At 43.9% G+C, this 22658-nt stretch overlaps 1 protein-coding gene across 1 annotated transcript in view; it reads right to left on the bottom strand.

Annotated features, from left to right (window-relative positions):
* LOC147015117 (choline transporter-like protein 5) overlaps positions 1-22658 on the bottom strand; it is a 200938-nt gene that overhangs the window by 82465 nt on the left and 95815 nt on the right. Inside the window, exons 17-21 of the mRNA XM_085849565.1 lie at positions 21663-21766; positions 18638-18711; positions 12943-13013; positions 6496-6584; positions 3425-3509 (exon numbers count right to left, since the gene is read on the bottom strand). Of these exons, the coding sequence (XP_085705691.1) occupies positions 3425-3509; positions 6496-6584; positions 12943-13013; positions 18638-18711; positions 21663-21766 (423 nt within the window). The remainder of the gene's footprint in view (positions 1-3424; positions 3510-6495; positions 6585-12942; positions 13014-18637; positions 18712-21662; positions 21767-22658) is intronic.

Here is a 22658-nt window from a genome sequence, read left to right as displayed (position 1 = left end):
CAACACTTACACAGTTTTACTTCACAGACGGCGCCGACAACACATATACTCCAAAGCAAAAGAAAAAAGGGGCCACCCTCAACGATAAGGGGGCAGACGGGCCTGGGGCCGAGACCGCGTCGAGCCTACCCGTCTGGTGATGAGCCGCAAAATGGCGGCGGCGCACCGACTCCGCGGGCCTCGCTGGCACTGCCTGGAATGGGGTGGGAACGGGGCCCCTTTCTCACACTATCTCAGCGCGGGGGGGGGAAACAGGGGGGGGTTGTTGATGCTCGGGGGAAAGAGGATATCAGGCTGGCTTGGGTCCCGCGACGAGCGACTCCACTGCGACCTCGACCGCGTTCCCGGCCTCCCCTCTCCGCAGCTCCCTGACTCTGACACGAGCGCAGACCTCCACAAAGCTCCTTGGCTTCTCCAGACTCTCCGGACCCCGACAGACACTCTCTCGACTGATTTCGCCGCCGCCACAACTCTCCAACTCTTTCATTTTTTTCGCCCCGCGCTCGGCGCTTTATCGTGCGACAGGAGAAACCATATGCAGATTTTTGGATCAGGATCGGCTCGGGGGCGGAGCCACGCTCGTCCATTGGACAGAGGAAAAGTGGGCGTGAATCATTCCTGATCCTCGAATCTGCATATATCGATTATACTCCGACGCGCCTGGAGGCAGGGCCAAATCGCCCCACGCTCGCTGATAGGACGGAACAGAAGTGGGCGTGAATCATTCTTGATCCGATTTCTCGGAAAGGCCGCTTTTTGCACCCGCTGCTCGGTGCGCGCCCTGTCCGAGTCCAGGATCGGTGCCCACAAGCGGCGCGGGAATGGCGGTGATGCGATGGTTGCGAGAGCGAGATGTGACGGTAAAGGTCGTGGCTGTTGGCGTTGTTGTTGTGAAGCGGCGTTGCGGTTGGTGGTTGTTGTGTGATGGCTGTTGAGACGTGGTTGGCTCAAAATAAAGATAGAACAGAAAAACGGCTATCTTGAAGGGTCGCAGCCCGAATGAATGACATTTATTCCCTCTAAACAACGGGTTTGGGCTAACTACACATATACTTACAGAGATATCTCACCTATGGGACCTGAATGGTGGTTTGCGAATTTCCTCAACCACAACACTATATATATATATATATATATATATATATATATATATATATATATATATATGTATGTATATATGTATATATATGTATATATATATATATATATATATATATATATATATATATATATATATATATATATATATATATATATATATATCGGGCGTATAAAAAATAGTGTGGTAGATAAAAACATTAGAAAGGAAAAAATAACTTGCACCAAAAACTTTAACATTTTCACTCTCATGCTGATGCTGACGCTCACGCCGGGGTTATCGCTATTGCTCTCTGTTCTTCGAACAGGCAAGCTACAAAATGGAAGCTGCAAAGCTGGTCATTGACCATGGCAAATTAGCCGTTGGAATTAATAGTGGAAGTACAAATGTATAGCAAGTTGGCCGGAAGTGTGGCCCGAAAGTCAGAAGGAGAGTTCTTTTTGAAGGCACCAAGTCTTGGGGCCTTCTGAGCAGCTGAGAGCCACCAGAAGGGCAAATTCGTTTGGAATGAAGGCCTCGGCACCCAAAAAGAGGACTCGCAGCATGTTATTGCCATGAAAGCATGGTGGGTGCCAGGACCAGCCCGACAGTAGGAGCCATGGCGGGCCCCGCAATTAGTTACAGAGAGCAGGGTGGACACTCCAGGTTCACCCCAAGGTTTCAGGTGCCAGGGAGAGAGAGAGAGAGAGAGAGAGAGAGAGAGAGAGAGAGAGAGAGAGAGAGGGAGAGAGAGAGAGAGAGAGAGAGAGAGAGAGAGAGAGAGAGAGAGAGAGACAGAGACAGAGACAGAGACAGAGACAGAGACAGAGACAGAGACAGAGACAGAGACAGAGACAGAGACAGAAAGAGAGACAGAGCCCAGTGAGGAGGCCTGAATCAGGGCAGGGCCACATTACTCAGCCAGCTAATTGTGCCAGAGCACCAAGTTTGGAAGGATTTATGAAGGCCATGCCCAAATTCATACGATGAGACCGGCAAGCGAAAGGGGCTGTCACACCTTGACGTTTTAGCCAGCGTATGGCAATGTATCAAAATGTATGTAAAACGCTGGCATACGCTGAACTATTGATTTTTTTTTTTTTTTTAGTTTTTGGCATATTCATAACGAGTTTGACGTATGCATAACGTATTAGTAACGTACACAGAACGTTTCGATAACTTATAAATAACTTATACCAACGAATGCTTAGCGTGTTGTCGGCTTTCACAACGTATGCCCAACGATAGTCTAACGTATACATAGCATGCGGCAGCGTATCGTCGACGATGACGTCGCGTAGGCTATTCATAGGCTGCCACTCAACGATTTAAATCATAACCGCACTAGAAATCGAAGTGTCAACATCACCGTGATGCCAAAGAAAAAAAAAAAAAAAACAGGGAATCTGGAACACTGATGCTAACCATTACCTCGACATGTTTTGACTTGTGAGTAACTTACAAGTAACGCGTGTCAACGAGTGTCAACGATCGTGTAACGTGCCTACAACTTATGGCCAGCGTATGCGGAACGTGCGAGTCATACACTGGCATACGTCGAAAAATTTTGAGCATGTTGAAATTTGTCGACGAGCTCGGCATACTACGACGTATGCCAGCGTGCTTCAGCGTGATGTTGACGTATACAAATCTTACCCATAACGTATTCGACGTGTGCCAGCGTTTTAGACAAATTTTTCATACGTTGGCATACACTGGCTAAATCGTCAAGGTGTGACAGCCCCTTAAGCAGTGGGTAAATTGCTCATTTGGACCATTGTAGCAACATTAAAATTACTTTTAAACAGGTGTTTTGATTTTGTACTAGGGTTTAGATTTGATGCTCTCCTCCCCACAATACAATGAGTGGCTGCCGCTGGAAAGGACCAGATAGGGTAATTGGCTTTTGAGAGGACCCAGTGAGTCCCAAATTGTTGGATTATGGTAAGCTCCCACTTGTCCACCCTCTCCACCAGCAAGCCGAGTGTGCAGGAAATCTGTAGTTCTGCCATCTTTGGAGTTTCGTCCTCTGGTGTGTGGCAATGGCGATCAGGTGTGTTTGCATCCTACTTGAGACTGCCGTCATGACATTATTTTTCTCATTGAAAGTGCTCCAGTTAACATCTTGGATTGATTTAAAGACTTACAAATAGATAATTAATCGGTTGAAATTGGTGTAAAATATGACCTTTCCAGGTGGATATCAGCATCCTACAGATTATATGGTTCATTAAAATAGCAATTTGGGAGACATCAATCCACTGAACACTTTCAGAAGACGAGGTATCTACCTATATGATAAAATAAATGTCACAAGACTCAAGAAACCGTCCAATGGACACTCACAAAAGCAAAGGAAAAGCGTGTCCACACACATGTTGTAGACGCTGAAAAATCCATGGGCAATGACATAAGTCCCAACAATCACCAGCTGTCAGGGAAAAGCACAAACAGCACAAGGTGTAAACTTTGTCAAGAATATTACATGATTTGTAACACAATCTTGTGACATACAGATTACCAGATGAAAATCTCTTGATGAAAAAGATGAAGCGTAATCAAAAAAATGCTCGGGTTCATGAAAGGGGATAAAACTGAAGTGAAGCAAATTAGCTCATCCAATCAGCACAATTAGCTACCTGCCCTCTTGGAAACGAGCTCACAAGCCCTTCATGATGGATCTGGAGGCAAGTGGTGAAAGGCCCAATTAAAAATTAATTAATTCACCTTCCCCCTCCGTCAATTCAGAAAATTACAAAATGCTTTTTTGTAATGAGGAAGTCGATAGACTTCCTATGTTTGGATGGCACAGACACTCCATACGTTTAATACAACACAAATCTTCAAAATAATCGACCAAGATGCAAACTTATAAACCTGTAACGTACCAACCAGTCACCTGCGGAGGATTTCACATCAAACTCTCATGAAGCTCATGGGCAGTGTCTTCTGTTCAGATATAGCCCAACTCAAAAATGGGGTTTAAGCTCAGTACTTGAATTAAACACGAATCCGCTGCATTTTGCAGTGGGAAACTCCTTGACAACTTGAAATTTTCATAACTTGAAAAGGATTCCACATGGGGGGGGGGAGTTTGTGAGTGCAATTGAGGGCCAAGAGGGGTGGGTGGGACAACGCCTGTCAATCCGTCTGGTGGGGGTGGGCCCGCAACGACAGTTGGTCAAGTGCCAATCACTCCTACAATGGATTGGTGTGGTTAACGGTGGACTATTATTGCTGCCCATTATATAAGAGTATGACTACTTAATGCAGTGTTTTCATACATAATCGACAAGATATTTCATTGTGCAATCAAAACAAAATTCTCCAGCATGTAAATACGTTTTTTTTTTCTTTTTAAGTACTGTGTAGACACAAGTAATAAAATTTAAAAAACCTTTTAAAAAATGCAAAAGGATGTTGGGATGGTGTGCAAAAAAGTATGAAAACAAGGCAGGGATGGTCAAAATAAATTATCATGTGAAACCATCCCCACTGCTCTGTCTTTGAATAATGGTTGTGCTGCAAATGGCACGATATGTGTCTGTCTGTCTGTCTGTCTGTCTGTCTGTCTGTCTGTCTGTCTGTCTGTCTGTCTGTCTCTCTCTCAGTGCCTGTCTCTCTCCACAATCACGACAAACACGATCACCGATTCCACTTTGTTGGTCATATATGTGTGTGTGGTTGGTTGTTATCTCCATATGCAGGTTTCAGAAGGTGGAACGGAGCCCTCCCAGGTCTCAAGTGTGTGCGTGCAAGTTGCTGTTGTTGGCTGCTATCTCCACACATGGGTGCGTTTCAGGAGGTGGAACGGAGTCCTCCCAGGTCTCGAAGTATCCATCTCCGTTTCGATAAGGGATCATGATTCATGGACCAAGGTGTGATGTTTTGTTCTGAGGGCACTTTTGAGGATCATCACCGAGCCCTGGACAGCTTTCAACTGCAATTCGCTTGTAGTAATATTTCCAGAGATTGTTTTTAAGATCTCGTTGAGGTTGTATTTTAATCATTCCCGTTGCTTTCGTGATCACTGGTACAATTTCAGCATTCTTCAGCTTCAAGGACATATATTTTCACTTCATTTTTGAGGTTTTGGCATTTGGTCATTTTCTTGATTTATGTATTGAGACCAAAATCTTTGGGAACTGACACTTCCTTTGGCAATGTCATTTTCTCTCTTTTTGGGGGTGACTGGGGGTGCGATCCCCCAGTCCATGTTGGATACAATAGCTCTCTTTCGAAAAGGAAGAAAGACAACGCTCAGCCACGTTTGCCTACTGGGATAGCATTCTATAGTCTGGGAAGATATTGCTGCAATTGTTACGAACAGATTGGGAGGCAAACTTCCTCATGCATATTCAAGTTGTGATGGAAACTGTCCCATATTTCATCCTTGCTGGGTGTATTAACGATGCCCGATACACTGCAATCTACATCGCAGAGATGAAGCAGTTGGAAGAACAAGAGCCACTGATGTATCACCACATGATGGAGGGAGTGTTTGTTGTAAGTAGGTCAGCGACCATGGTCTTCAAATGCATTCCGACTGATCAAGCTCCGGAACTAACGATAAATCGCAACGCAAAGAGCCAGGGAGGCATGACTGGTTTCACCTCAAACAGGGGGTTAATTACCCATTGTTGTACCCATTTCTTCATGCTTTTAAATAGATTTTTATATCAAGAAGATATCCAGCCTGATGAAACAAATCAGGTCTGGCACTGTTCTACCATGTATTGTTGATCACATGCAAGAAAATTTGTTTCATTTTGATCGAAATTGCCAAAAATTGCCACTTATTTGGCCCCTTAACTCCCTACCAGTTTCAAACCTCATATAATACATTGCTACATGTCTATTTCAATGAAATACAAAGGTATAACCGCCAGTGGGAAAAACTTAACAGGGCTGATTTCATCAAATAAGCAAATAATTGAAAAGGTCATTTTTTTTCACAAGTTTCGGCAAACAAGGGGTTAATTCAACATGTTGTGCACAGTTGCTGTGACGACAACATCACATTTCAAAAACTAGAGATCCAGACGGTAAAACGAGACCAGTCCCAACTTGTTATACCTCCGGTAAGGGGTATCTCCTTAAATAGAGCCCTTTTACAGCTTTGGCCACAAGTACTATTATGGGTAATGTGCTAGTTTTCCATAATTTTATCCCTTACCTGTTTTTCCACTGTTTCTTTTCAATAATTATGTTAAACTTTGGTATCAATAACAATTTTTTAACTCCTTCAATGTTTCTTGAAGCAATTAATATGTTTCCGTGTTTTGAGGGAGTACATTAAGTTTGGATGTGCACAGTGATTTCACCGATCGATTAAGCCTTGACAGTATGGCATTTTAAAATTTATTACAATATATATGCTCTTCCTAGCTTTCCTGAACCTGAAGTCTTGAACTCACCACAATGGGCATCCAATAGTAGTTAAATGCTGGAAGCATGAAGTTTGGAAGTGGAATCTTGTTAGAGAATAAGAAGAATGCCAGGATACCTGCCAGTGACACACTTAATAAATGTTTGTACATCTCTTACAAACCCAGTAGATGTTTAAAATCAAAGATTTTTTGGGGAATCAAAGAATCAAAAGAATGGGAAGAAACATTAGTTTCCAAATATGGACCATTGCCAAAGACACAACCAACCATCAAAATATTCTTGACCAAGGCTCAGTTACACCAAGTAAGCTTCACAAAGGATTGTGCAGACAATATTCCTGGGTCCTAATGTACCACTCTCAGGAGGAGAGAGTGTCAAAGTAGGGAAGGGGAGGGAGGAAAGGGATGGAACTTGAGAAGGCAAGGGATGGAAGGAGGTGAGTTTGGGTAGGCAAACCCATGTCCCATATGGGAGAGGGCAGTTGGGGGGGAGGAAGTTGGGGGGGGGGTGGAGCATAATACCATGATATAAGGATTTCACTCATCACCTTGCCTTGAATGAAAGGGCTTAGGGGTAATTTGCATTTGGATGGTCAAGGTCTGTCTTCTGGTGGGTTGTAGATACATTTTAAGGTGATGGCATCTGATCTCGCTTTGTTTGATTTCTTCACATAAAGGCCCAGCACACTCACACTCACACACTTCATATAGGGTAAGCTTCAGGGGTCAAACATGATTGCCTCCTTGCTGTTTCCTGACATCACCTCTTTCAGGGCAATATTCATGTTTCATCCAAATTAGAAATTGTGATAAGAAATTTTTTAGATAAGAAATGAAGACTGAATGAAGAGTACTGTCACAGGTAGCAAAATGGCAACATGCTGATAATGTGGCAGCAGAGCAACAGGTGCAGGATGCAACATGAATAAAGAAGAAAAGAGAAGAGAGATGAGGGGAGAAAATACAGTAACCATTAAGAAGAAGGTGGGGTTAATGTACAGGTAGTGGACAACAAAAAGGAGACACCAATGTAAAGTCACTTAATAGGGCATTGGGTCACCACGTGTGGCCAGTACGGTCTGTACGTGCTGTGACAGAGTCCACCAGGGTCTGGAATTCTGCAGGAGGGATGCGGCACCATTCTTCCACAAGAAAGTTAATCAACTCACAGCTGTTTGATGGAGGTGGAAAACGCTGTCTCAGGTGTCGTTCCAAAATATCCCATAGATGCTCGATTGGGTTCAGAGCTGGTGATTGAGAAGGCCATGAGATATAGATAACATCAGTGTCATGCTCATCAAACCAATGGGTGACCACACGTGCTCTGTGGATGGGTGCCTGGTCATCCTGGAAGACACCCCTCCTGGCAGGAAAGAAATGCTGCAACATGGGGTGAAGGTGATCACTCGGTACCATCAGGTAGCGATTGGCATTGACCTTGCCTTCTCAGGGAATGTTTCCACCCAAATCATGCAAGGAAAATACACCCCACATTACAGAACCACCAGAACCCTTCATTGTTGAAACCAAGCACTCAGGGTTGTAGCGTCCTTTAGGTTGGCACCACACGTGCACTCGTCCGTTTGTCGAGAACATGGTGAATGAAGAATGATTCATCTGATCATGTCACATTTCTCTACTGCTCGGTATTCCATTGCCTGTGCTCTTTGCACCACTGGACTCGCAAACATTAATTGCCAAGTGTAATGAGTGGTTTGTGCACTGAAACCCAACTATGGTATCCCTCTTTGTGGAATTCTCGACAGACCTTTTTTTATGAAACTGACTGCTTGCGTCCGAAGTTAAAGTGACAGTCAATTGATCTGCAGTTGCTCGCCTGCTTCACCTTGCACTTCAAATTGCATGGATATCATGATCCTGGTGTATGCACCTCCTCACACTGTTGCCCTGTGCTAATGATGCCTTTCCCTTCCATGCTGACCTTAGACACTGTTGCTCATGAAACATCAGCAAGTTGAGCTGTCTTTGTCACTGAAGCTCCTGCCAAATGCGCCCCAACAATCACCCCCTCTTTCAAAGTCACTAAGGTCTCCTTTTGCAGCCATGCTTGCCATAATTATGGACAACCAGGCCTGTGCAGTATTTTTATACATGATCCCTCAGGCATAAGCATGCTGCGATGTTATTTGCTTAATTAACTTATGGGCCACACATGTGGGGAAAGCATTACTTTCAATATGCTTGGTGTCCCTCATTTACCTTGGTGTTCCGATTTTTTTTGTCCGCTACCTGCAGGTAGAAAGGATCACTACTAGTGATGGAGGACAACATGAAATGGAGTTGCACTGTCAATATGAATCCGAGAGTCATGAGTGTGATTAACCCACCCTAGGAAAGGGCAATAGAAGAACCAAAAAGTGGAGGTAGGTATTAGGCCTATAATTTTGTAGTTCAACCAGATGGAGGTTGCTGAGAGAATGCTCAAATCTGAGCGGAATTGGGGTAGGGGGGAGAATGGGGTGGGGAAAAAGGGGATAAAAAGCAAAGCGGGTTAGGGTCAGAGACCTGATAGAACAACACCAAAGGAGAGGCAGTAAAAAAAAAAAAATAAACAGAGAAGCTGACAACCTGTTTTCACTGTGAGAGCAACAGGCCTGATACTTGTACCTCAACGTGGAAGATATAAATAATTTGAGAGGTTTTCGATTACACAGAATTCAGTGTGGTGGGGTACGACAAATGTGGCATCGTGTGAAGTCAGACAAAAATGGAGGAGAGGGTTTTCCAGAGCATCGGAAAGGTCATTTATGCAAATGAGGAATAAGACTGAGCTCAAAACACCGTAATGGGCTCTCCAGCCTCCAATTGGAGAGGAAAGGATTACAATGACAGCAACATCGACCGCAAGAGTGTAGGAAGACAGAAAGCACAGGATGAAATCAGCCTTGTCTGTCACAGGCAATTATTCTTCAGCAGCGATTATTAATTCCATTATTTTGCTAATAATTGGAAGTAATATTTACACTCGTCGGAGAGGGTTTAGCTTTTGGGTCCGTCTATCTGTTTGTTTGTTTGTTTGTTTGTGTGTTTGTCCGCACAGAACTTTTGTGTTTTTCTCCGTAACTGCTTGTCGGATTGGGACAAATTTTTCACTATTGGTGCGACTACTCATGTAGAATGTTCTACTGATATGACATCGTAGGTCACGTGGTGTGGCAGCCATGTTGGAGAAATGGATAAATTTTGGACCTCTGCATCTCTGAAACCGTACCAAGGAAAAAATTGAAACTTGGCACATGGCAAGTACTCCTCATGAGGAATAAGTGTGATTTTTTAAAATGACATCATAGGTGCCTTCGTTATGACGTGATAATTGCATATGTGGAACACTACATCTAATGAGTATGAACATTTTTGAGGGTCATCCAGGGATAAAATGGGCCACAGGAAAAAAAAATTGATGACATCATCGGTCACATGATTTGGCAGCCATATTTTTTTTTGGTTATTTTTAATTAAAAAATCTCCTTCTCTGAAGTGGCTGAACAGATCGAGGTGAAACTTTACACGTATGACCGCCTATCCATGAGGAGCAAAAGGTTCACACATATGACATCATAGGTCACATGGTTTGGCAGCCATATTGGATTTACCCTAAAACCTATTTTTAAAAATCTTCTTCTCCAGAATGGCTCTAAAAATTGAGGGGAAGCATCATACAAATGTTCCCCAAGCCATGGGTGTACAAGTTTGTTAAGGAATAATTGACAGATCACATGGTTTGGAGGCCATATTGGATTGAAGAAAATATTAAATGATGTTTTCTCTGGAACCGCTGAATCAATCGACAGGAAAGTTCACATTTTTGATCTAGTTGTGATCGGGAATACATGTTATATATATATCTCTGATTCTCTGATTGCTCTTTTTCTTATTCTGTCCTGCATTTGAGAGCATTCCAGGTAGATGGCAAGGAGTAAAAGTTGAAGACCAGGCTGAATATAGCAGTTTGAGAAGTAAGAACAGTATTGTAATTGATACAGCAGAAAGAGCAGTCGTATGCTCTGAGATGTGAAGGCTTCACCTTTGTTTGCCAAGGTTCCAGAACGAGATGCCGATGAGAAAAGCTGTCATTGGGGGGGTCATGTGTAAAATCATTGTGAAGTTTTACAGTTATGATTTGTACTTCTCCTTGCACAAACACAGTAGTATGCAATTACGGAGTGCATTGATTCTCAATCCTTGTTTTTTCACCCTCCATAAATCTGTCACATAACAGATTCTTCAATATTCTGCTTTCCAATCATCATGTGTTGTGCATTGATGACAATGGGATTGCCACCAATTCGTCTGCTCTCTGGTCTGTTATTTTGCATACTCTACATATTATTCTGCCAAGATGCGTGAAGGTCCTGAGAAAAGACAAAACACAAAAACCTTTTGTGCTCATGCTCACACTCACTCTGGTAATTGGGTGTTATACAAGGCATGCGAGAACAGTAACTTTTTTTTCATGTTGAAGGCTCAGTCACGGACTAAATAGGCCTCATAGTGGGGCAGATAACAGCAATTTTTGAGAGGAATCGTGCAAATGATGATACAAGCATAAAATTTGGCACATTTGTTCTCCAGGGCATTCTAATCAAATCTGCCTGATTAGCCATTTGAAAATCCAAATTTTGAAAAATTAAAAAAAAAATTTTTTTTTCAAAAAAGTCAACATCACGAATCAATGTTGGATGCTGGCTGAGATTGGTGAATATTTCAGAAACATCATCAAAGAGGTTCCAAGTCTGCCATGCAGTTTTCTTCCCTTTACCGCGGAAGGCAGACACGACGCCACATCCGGTGAACGCTTGGAAGTATGGGATCCCTCGAGCTTTCTCAGGCCCTATTGCAGAAACTACCTCATGGACTGGAATCCATCGCGCGTTGGCTCCTTGGCCAAAGGCAATCCACATGTTCTCAAGACCTAGTTCCTGTAAGGATGGCAGTACAGATATTGCTATGACTAGTACGTCTGTGTCATTAGCCTTAATGATAATGGACTTGCTACCATCCGTCGTTGCATCCCTGGCATGTACAAATATTCGAGTGTCAGCTTCTTCATGACAACATGGAGACACAGCATCCAGTGACTTCCTTGTGTTGCTAATGGCATCTTCTCCTTTTGTTACAATGACTGTGCTTGTCGTCTGTGCTTCACACATCTTTTCCGCAAGGAAGTGAAACAGCTCAGTCTTGTTGCTGTCATCTCGAAGAAAGCTTCTCCAGTTACTTGGGGTCTTACTGGTTCCTGTCACTCTTCTTCTGATTCATTGCCCCCCTTTTCGACCTTGCCTCGGACTTCAGACTTGACTTCTTGTACACATCAAACACTACGACCAACCTCTCGTACCTGGCACCATAGGATTCCACCTTTGGGATGATGTCTTCTTTAGCATAGTCATCAAATATATTTGAAGTGTGTGGAGGTAGGGCATTGATAAGTGCTGAGCCATCAATGATGACTGCATCTCCCCTTGGTTCTCTGTCTGGGATGTTCACTTGCGCTTCAAGAATTTCAGCCAGCTGTGACTTCAAATTTTTTTGAAATTTTTTTTTTTTTTCAAATTTTTGAAAATTTGGATTTTCAAATGGCCAATTGGGCAGATTTGATCAGAGAGCCCTGCAGAACAGAAATGCCGAATTTGATGCTTGTATCATAATTTGCACGATTTTTCTACAATCTACTACAGTAACTACACTATCATCGAGGCCAAGCCTTATATAAAAGAACTGCATTAATAGAAAAGTAAGGAAAAAGAGAATAGTCCAAGAGTTTTTGAGAAGGTAAAAATCAGTTTTTTGAGAAGGGGAAAGTCACAAGTGTTTTGGGAAGACATGAGAAGATAAAGAGCTCCAGAGTTTGGCAGTGGAGGGGAAGAAACAAACATCGAAAGAAACAACTATTGCCAAGCCTCTCACAGTACACCTTGCTTTCATTGGAACACAGATAACAGGCCCATTCCACTAACATGCTGACAATTCCAAACCGAGTGGTGCAAGTTTGTTGCTTGAATCAGCGGAGCTGAGCCATTATATGAAGTAAACGCACGTGAACTGAGGTGCGATGTTCACCTTCTTTGAGGCGTTCGCCAGTGCACAGAAGCTGCTAAACCATTAGCAAAGAGAACATGAAGACAGGTTACAAAGGGAAATTACTTGGAGGATTAATAGGGGAGGATGGTAGGGGCTTAGACATTACAGAAGGGATTGGGGCACCTTCAACAAGCTGCTAACACACCCTTCGACACACGTCCTATTATTCGACACAGAAACCAAACAATTATACTGGATGCTTATTAATGAAATAACTAGTCTATCTTTCTCCAGTTACCCCTTATGGCTGTTTCCAAAATATATATATATATATATATATATATATATGAGTAAACTACCAATTGGTATTCCCTTCCATCATAAAATAGAAGGCAAGATGTAATGTATGGTACAGAAATGGTTAAGACGTACCCAAAACACCGACCACAAGTAGCTTTCCAAGCAAAAGTAGAAAATCTGTCACCTTGTCCAGCACGATGACTCTGGAAATAGAAAGGGGTTAAAAATAAAGCAAGCTTCAATAAGGCAGAAGTAATTTAATGCGAGATTTTCTACTTATTTTGTACGCATGAAGTGGAAGGGTGGTTTGACCAGTGCACACAAGTAACAAGTCCTATACACGTGGCTGTTTCATGAAGGTATTTAAACTACAAAAAAGGGCCAAATTTATCATAACTTGTAGTCTTAAAATATGAACAGATAACTTGTCCCCCTTTTAAATCTTACACAAAAAGGGGTTCAAATATATTGACGATAATTATTTTGTTTCACATGGAATTTCCAATCCACCCTGGCCCAGTTCTGAAGGCAGACTGACCCTTCTAATTTGTATTTATAAAGTAAGTAAGCTTATAGATCAAGTTATTTTGGTGTATAGAAGGCACAGACATAATGGGGCAATTGTCCTAAACCCCATGACAGACTTGAAATAGAATCAGTTTGTTAAGAGCAATCAAGATAGCCCAGAAACATAAAAACTCCTCTTTAGAAGTATCACCAGGAGGTAAAGTGAGTCACAGGGCAGAGTGATATACATCCATGACACTTGGATTAGTTACTAAAACTGAACATGATCTACCATTAATTTTTCATAACAGTTTTAGCATCTACTGTATATGGCTAAATTTTCATGTGGTTTATCAGGATGAAAAGTCTGGACGACATGAAAAGTCCAGTTTCATGTGGTTCAACAAAAATAAACACAGTAAAGTATTAGATTTCTCTTGAACAACGGTTACTTTACATTTGATAACAGGATACTCGAGCACGCAGGCAGTGGGTATATCCATGGGTTCGAATCTGGAACCTTTCTTTGTAAATTTGTTCCTGCACCTGTACAAGTCTAATTTGCTCCAAAATATGAATAGAAATATTCTCCAAAATAGAAGGGCACTCGGTAAAGATCCACGAGAACATATCGGCCCATTACATTTTTGAAACATCATGCAATACAGTACTATATCGTTTTTGGCCTGATCTAGAACATGGTGAAGAATCACTTTAAAAATTAAATAATTCTCATATCCAGATCCGGATTCGGATCTTCACCAAATTTGAATCGACTCGTCATTGCAACACACCCAACCTGTCCACCAAGTTTCATCCGAATCCGTCACAACTTTTTGAGATATCGTGCTCTGGATCATTTTTAGTCCAATCTTTCAATGGTGAACAATCATCTATCTATAATTCCAGCAGTGTGTGTGTGTGTGTGTGTGTGTGTGTGTGTGTGTGTGTGTGTGTGTGTGTGTGTGTGTGTGTGTGTGTGTGTGTGTGTGTGTGTGTGTGTGTGTGTGTGTGTGTGTGTGTGTGACCGCTGTTTCTTGACAACCGCTGGTCCGATCTAATTGAAACTTGCCAGGTATATTGCTGGGGACCTGAGGATGTGCCTTTTCAAGGTTTGATATTAATCGGACAAGTGCTTCCCAAGTTATGGCCATTTATTTACCAAACCAATGACAAGACACGTTGTTGCGTGGGCATGGCCAATGGGGAAGGGAAGCTCAGCCGCATTCCCCATTACGGGTTACAACGTACGGACTTCCAGATAGTGATTACTTCGTGTATTCCAATAATTTCTCGATTTCTTATGCGTATTTATAGATAAACACAATGCCGCAAGTTATGATCGTTTTCATCTGAGACGGTGCATAAATTTCGGTAACATCAGAGTGCTGGTATGCTCCGAACCAGGAAGTAATTTTTTTTCCTCTCTTCTCTTCTCTTTTTGTTTATCCTTGCGATGACATTGCGAAAAGGCAAAATACGTTGGCGCTAATTGAATAATTGGCCATTAAAACCTAAATTGCGAATCATTGTAACTGCGAATAATATGCGAATTTCCGCGCCACGCACGTACGGGCACGCGAGAGCGAAGAAATGGCCTGTGTGGTTGTTGTTTGTTGCTCGCGGTTTGAATATTTATTTCAAATTAATGTTTTTTTGTTTGTTTGTTTGTTTTTTACGGGCACGTACTAGTTTTTAAAATCCTAATAGTCGCATCCAGATCTTCACCAAAATCTAATCAGTCGTCCTTATCACACACCCAACCTGTCCACAAAATTTCATCGAGATCCATCCACAACTTTTTGATATCCTGTAGACAAACAGACAGAAAGAGGTGAAAACATAACCCCCTTCACCTTCGGTGGCGGAGGTAAACATGGACCAACATCTGTGAGAAGATGTTGGAAACAGATTTAGATTCATTGACGGTTTACTGTGAGTTAATGATCAGTTTATGTTTGATTCGCTTCACGATGATATCTATCCAAAAGAACTAGCATTACAAAAGGAAAACCAAACAGTCTTTTTTTAGAATTACAAACAAGTATCAATCGTTGTAAATTTCACACCAAATTGTTTAATAAATGAAACGATTTTCCACCCAACGTTGTACGAATGACTTTGTTGGACAAAAACATTACTTGAAACCTCTTCGATTGTGCAGGTGCAGGTGGAATTATTAGGAGAGAGGGAGAGAGAGAGGGAGAGGGAGAGGGAGAGAGAGAGAGAGAGAGAGAGAGGGAGAGGGAGAGGGAGAGGGAGAGGGAGAGGGAGAGGGAGAGGGAGAGGGAGAGGGAGAGGGAGAGGGAGAGGGAGAGGGAGAGGGAGAGGGAGAGGGAGAGGGAGAGGGAGAGGGAGAGGGAGAGGGAGAGGGAGAGGGAGAGGGAGAGGGAGAGAGAGAGAGAGAGAGAGAGAGGGAGAGAGGGGCAGAGAGAGAGGGAGAGAGGGGCAGAGAGAGAGGGAGAGGGGCAGAGAGAGCGAAAGAGAGGGAGAGGGGCAGAGAGGGAGAGGGCAGGGAAAGAGGGAGAGGGGCAGAGAGGGAGAGAGGGGAGAGAGGGAGAGAGAGGGAGAGAGGGAGAGAGAGAGAGAGGGAGAGAGAGGGGGAGAGAGGGAGAGAGAGAGAGGGAGAGAGGGAGAGAGAGGGAGAGAGAGGGAGAGAGAGGGAGAGAGAGGGAGAGAGAGGGAGAGAGAGGGAGAGAGAGGGAGAGAGAGGGAGAGAGAGGGAGAGAGAGAGGGAGAGAGAGGGAGAGAGGGGGAGAGAGGGGGAGAGAGGGGGAGAGAGGGGGAGAGAGGGGGAGAGAGGGGAGAGAGGGGGAGAGAGGGGGAGAGAGGGGGAGAGAGGGGGAGAGGGGGGAAGAGGGGAAGGGAGAGGGGAGAGGGGGGAGAGGGGAGAGAGGGGGGAGAGGGGGAGAGGGGGGGAGAGGGGGAGAGGGGGGAGAGGGGGGAGAGGGGGAGAGGGGGGAGAGGGGGGAGAGAGGGGGAGAGAGGGGGAGAGAGGGGAGAGAGGGGGAGAGAGGGGAGAGAGGGGGAGAGAGGGGGAGAGAGGGGGAGAGAGGGGGAGAGAGAGGGAGAGAGAGGGAGAGAGAGGGAGAGAGAGGGAGAGAGGGAGAGAGAGGGAGAGAGAGGGAGAGAGGGAGAGAGGGAGAGAGGGAGAGAGGGAGAGAGGGAGAGAGGGGAGAGAGAGAGAGAGAGAGAGAGAGAGAGAGAGAGAGAGAGAGAGAGAGAGAGAGAGAGAGAGAGAGAGAGAGAGAGAGAGAGAGAGAGAGAGAGAGAGAGAGAGAGAGAGAGAGAGAGAGACGGAGTTAGAATTTCTCAACACAGGACAGAAATTGTGTGCGCACACAGCACATAATTAGTGTCATGAGATAACTAGTGTGCGCACACACCTATGCACACGCACTGCTCCTGTTTATATGTTCAGCAATCTGAACGTCCACAGGAGTCTTCTCTGACTGATGGTATAGCAGACTCCTTCAAATAAGAAATGCTCAACATAATGAACTAAATGACTGAAGTTTGATGTATAGATAAGGGAGGAGGTAATCTTGCCCTTTTATTCACTTGAAGGCTTTAACAAATTGAATAGCAGGTGGGTGAGGATATGCTCATAGAAAGTGTACATTTGTCACCCTTTTAAACAGCGAGCCAAAGCGGAAAGTTATCTTACACTGCACACAAGGTGAGAAGTTCCATGGACCGTTTTTGTGATGTTCAGAAAAAAAGAATGGCATTTATTGACAACCTGTATATTGTTACGAATCTGGCAGCCATTTGCACACAACAGCCAGAGTCCCCGCAGTTCAGTTATTTTGATAAGTATGTGTTTATAGTTAGGGTCCCATCCCTATGTTTAATGGGTGATGAAGTGTATGTGCGCTGCGAGTTATTTTTTAGTTAGAATTAATATCCAACAACAACAACATCCTCCTTCGCTCCTGCCACCATTGGCCTTCCTCACATGCATGCGTGCCGAGCACAGACGTGGGCGGGGCTTCCATCGCCTCAGATCGGAGCCCCCTTCCAAAAAAAGGGCATGAAGTGTTTCCTCTGCCCAATGAGCGAAGGACGAGCATCGCACGTGTGCCCCAGCCAATGGGAAGCCAGAACGCCCAGGGAAAGAAGAATGTCTCGACTAAGCGACAAAGAAGAGAGAAGCACCAAAACAGCCACAGAGACTCCACCCAGAAGGGGCATGTTTTTCCCCCACCTACCGTGACCCTCCTCCAATCATGGCTGGCCACCACGAGACCCGAAAGGACCCGTCCAATCTGGAGGCGAGTCTCCAGAGCGGATTCCCCCCCCCACCCCGCGCGGGGGAGGGGAGGAGAGAATCGGGTGGTGCGTGAGAAAAAGGTTGTTGGTCGGACACCCCCCTGTGTTCTGGCCTGCTGGGCGCTCCTTGTAGTGGTCGTCATCTTCGTCCCTGGTCTTCTCCTCAGCGCTTGGTGCGAAGCTGACCGTGCGGGTTTGAGTCCCACCGTGGTGGTTTGTGTTGGAGCGTGCGGGCTGGTGGTCGGAGCGTACGACTTCCCCTCCAAGAATCCCGGGCTCCACAGGGGCAGGTCGGCAAGCCACACGACGCGGCTAGGTACACCACGGAACTCTGTCCCCCCAGCTGAACTATCCTCGGCTGGAGGACCGAATAAAGACCCGGTGCGGTCCATTTCTTTTTGGATGTGTGTCTATGTGTGTCTGTTGTCCCAGTCTGAGTAGAAACGGTATAAGTGCCTTGCATCATTGTACATTTGATTATATTCGGTGTGACTCTGCTCTTTGTCTCCCTCTCCCCATTATAAATAAACCCAGTGTTAAATGTACCAGCTCGTTGCCTGTCGTTTCTATCATTGACCCAGCACGGTGCGGGCTTGAGAAATAGGGAGGCCGTTTGTGCCGTAAGTTGTTCATTTGGTCCGGCAGGCTTTGGTAATCCCCACTCAGTTACGCCGGATCTGAGTCGGTAACAGCGACTCAGTTCGGACAAAGTTGGCCGAGTGTGTGGCTTCCCCGGTAGTTAGACGGCGTGGCTACTGAGGTAAATTGGAATTAGACAATTAACTCGACCCCTCGCCGTCGAAATATTGGCGTCCACGGTCCACTAAGGGACCCGTGATCTTCGGAGTTATCCGAAGGTTATGACCTTCAATTCTGGTGTTCGGTGGGAGACGGCCCAACTGCTCCATCTGGCGGTCGTCCTCGCCACCGAACCTAGCACCACAACAATATGTTGCAGTGTCTGTTACAGCGTGTTTTGTTGCTCAGTCAGTGTTCGATGTTATTAAAGGAACACTAATGTTTGTGTTTCATAAATGGCATGCCATACCTGATGATATTTCTCATGAGGAGCATAAAAGCATTCTTGGCTGAAGTGCAGAAATTTTTACCATGAATAGCAATCTGCAGGAATAAAAAAAACACACAGGTTATTGTTACCATTATGACATGAAATCATTTCACACTAAAGAAGAAATCACAGCAATGTTTGGTGCCATACAGTGAGGAGACATCTTTTAAAGTGTCACAACGTCTGCATTGAGATTTATTACCTCCACCACCGAAGGTGCATGAATGTTAGTTTTTCACCCCGTCTGTCTGTGAACAGGATATCTCAAAAAGTGGATGGATTCAGATGAAATTTGCTAGACAGTTTGGGTGTGTGACGTGGACAAAATTATTCGATTTTGGTTCAGGTCTGGATGCAGATCCAGCCAAATTGTAAACTATAAACTGAGGTATGCATTCTAATTGTAAATTGTTCAGCCTGACAGGTGTGCACTTTACCAACCTCAGCCAGGCTGAATAGTTTACGTTTTATATCCCACTGATAGGCCGGATCTGGACATCTGGACCTGAACCAAAATCGAATCGGCTTGTTCTTGTCACCGAACCAACTCATCCACCTCGTTTTGGACCAAATATTGAGGATGGGTAGTTCTAAATTCAAGGCTGCACATTGGCATTCATCCATCCATTGGGACCATACTCTGTGAAGATCGTTGGTGGTGCCTGAGCAGTGTCCTTGGCTATTGGGCACAATCCTGGACAGGTCACCACTCTGACACAGTATACCAGCAAGCTGGCACTCATTTTGCCGACCTCGGAAGGATGACAGGCAGTCAACCCCACCTGCGATTAATTCAACAGCCGAGTGGGATTTGAACTCAGGATCCTTGGATCCCAAACCCACCACCCTAACTATTAAACCAACACCAGGCATACGTTGGCATGCAAAGGCATCAATGGGCAGTTTGCGTTGTCAGCCTGTTATTTGCTAGAGAAGATGTCAGTTTTAATTGCATATGTACTAGTATAAAAGCCCATAAAAATGACGGGCTGGAGATATTTTATTCCAAATATTTAAGGAGACTGGAAGATGTGATGTTTCATTTTGATGGTACAGCCTGATGAGCATGCCAACGTCTGAAGCCTCGGCCTAGCATCAGGTGCGCTTATATCTTCTTTATTTATTGGACATCCGATGTACGTAAATGAACACTCGTTTCACTCTGCACGCATTACACATCACGTGCAGCAAATTTTACCTCCCATCATATTTTTTGTTTTTTTTCACGTTTCTGTACACTGCCCTTGAGGGTCGGTTTGCAAGTCACCGTCTGCAATTCCAATACAAGAGACGCAATTACTCTTTTAAGGAAAATGGTTTTCGAGTTGTTTTTATCCTCAAAAATAGACTATAGTGAATACACAGTCGTGTTAAAAGATTGGACTTTAAAACCATGCATAAATCGTCCTTATGAAGGGGGACAGACAAATACATGCTGTGTTTCACATTGGTAGATGTGTATACACACAAAACATACATTGAGAGCTTTGTTATACTTGCTATGGTTAGAATCCTTGAGGATATGGGTTTTTCATCTGGAGATGTAAAAGGGACTGTAAAAGCTGCAGAAACATCAGAAGAAGCATCAGCTTGGGGATTGCCAAAGAGGGAGGATGTTTGTTATTAATTAGATTGCTTGTCTGCTTGTCACACCCAAATTATTTTAAATTTTGTATTTCATCGCTTTAACATCAATTAAATTATGTATATATAGATATACTGCACATATATACATACATATATATATATATATATATATATATATATATATATATATATATATATATATCCGTAAATATTGCGGTTATGGTTTGGGTTATTTGTTGCAACTGTGGTTATAATTATTGTATACTACACCTTGGGACCATTTTGTTAATTTTACTAAAATGTAACTTTTATTTTATTCACATGCATTTTCTTTCCTTTTTCTTTTAGTTTCATCATCACTGCTGCTAAGCGCAATCACGTGACTTTCAATTGTCATTCCATCTTGGGGACCCATCCATCATACTAAAATTCGGAAATTCGGTGTGTACGCTATGGTTACATATGACTGAACTTTACGGAATCGAAAACGGCTTGACCCATCTACCCCAAGTTTTGCGCATGTACTGGGAGTATCCAGGGTCAGGTCATGGGCACAAAATAATTCCTCCCCAAGCGAGAGTGGGTAGATTTGCGATTTTCACCGGGGCATGTGGCACAGTGCACGTGATTTACTGGCCCTTGCGGGAAGGAGGGGGCATTACTCGCCACGGGCTCAAAAAAAAAATTCTACCCCCCCCATCCAAAGCCACTCCCGGAGGGAATGGGTGTTTCTAGTACATTGCATAACATAGGACGTAGGTGGGTGGTTTAGCCTGGATTATGGACCATTGCCAGAGGAGAGAAAGGATCGATGAGGTGTCCGATTTGCTGAAATTGCACTACATAGTAATCTGGACAGTCACCTGGCTAGGAGCTCAAAAAACTGAGTGTTTTGCTCCCCATTACATATTTAAGGGCTGGCTCAAGTAGCATTTTCTGCTGCAGAGCGACAAAACAACTCCTGAGTGGTACAAAACAATGGTCAAAATCTCTTCACTCGAACGATGATCCAGCCAGCGCTTGTATTTCAGGCTTTTCTTGCAAACACATCAATTAAACATACTACTTACTATACCATATTAGAAATATGAAATTTTAAAAAGTAGAAGGGAGAAGAAAAAGGACATCTTCCTAGCATGGATTCGGGGAAATGAAAAGGGCAAAGCAGAACAATCATGTAATCACAAAAGTCCAATTGCAAATAAGAATGCGCAATTGTCCAAAAAGGGTCGCATTATTTAATTCTCGACAATGAACGGTTCTTCCAGCACTCATGGTATGGGATGAGTGCAGTGTGACTCTCGTACATGCTTTAGTAATGTTTGATGAAGGCAAGAGGTTGCATACCTGACTATGATAACTCAGACTGTGGTATTGTTTAATAAAGATGACTGGTGAGGGTCGTGTTTGCACATACCATGATGTACGCATTTCGGTTCACGAACTTCATGAACTTTTCCAGACACCAGAAGCAGCACTTGAGGCAGCGCATGAAAAACCTTGCCACTCCATTTTGTGAGTCTGAAAGTAAGAAAAGTAAAATTACAATCAATCACTGATGGAAGTGAAACAAAATCCACGATCAATTTGATTTCATCATATGATGACTGAAACTGTTCTATCCACTTGCACTTCACTTCTACATACATTAATTAATGGACGCGAAAGACATTAGGGGTTCTTCGTGAAAAGTAGGATCCTCCGCCACCCTGAAGAAATTACAAATTCAAGCCCATTTCGAAGAGTATTCTCCGTCGGAGTGGCAAATCATCCAGGGTTGTAACCCAAGCCAACAAGCTCCTTTGGAAGAACACACACTCTGTATGGGGCATGGTGTATGAATGAAAAAAGGTTTGCATATTGTAGCAATTGATATCTGTAAAATTTCATGAATGTAACTCATACGAGTTCTTTTGGTTATCCTGTGTGAGTACATGGACAGGGTTGCCTGTGATGATGAATAATTTTTACTGCTCTTCTCAAGTTTCCTGGATATACCCTCCAACACCTTGACAGGATGGCTGATGTGCACGAGGTAGTGTTGCTAAACACCCTCCTATATCTATAACACCCTCCCTCCACTGAACTTTCGTCCACCAACAAGGTCTTCATCCGTAGCCTGATGGAGTACTGCTCTTCCCTATGGGCTGGTGCCCCTGCCTCACACCTTGCTCATCTTAATGCTTTGGAAACTAAGGCCTTCAAAATCATTGGACCATCCCAGAATGAAGCTGAGTCTATTGGTCGATCACTTTCACAGCGCAGGCAGGTCAGTGATCTCTCTGTCTTCCACTACCTCCTTTCTGGTCTTGCACCCTCTGCTCTTTCTATGCTCTGTCCCCCCAGATTTCTACAGGGTGCACGCAGTCCATGTCATCAACTCGCTTCTGCAGAAACTCACAAATTCCAGACT

This window comes from Eptatretus burgeri, chromosome 12, assembly GCF_056783735.1.
Source record: "Eptatretus burgeri isolate ZD-2024b chromosome 12, Ebu_testis_v1, whole genome shotgun sequence".
Classification (NCBI taxonomy): Eukaryota; Metazoa; Chordata; class Myxini; order Myxiniformes; family Myxinidae; genus Eptatretus; species Eptatretus burgeri.
This window is presented reverse-complemented; position numbering and strand designations above follow the sequence as displayed.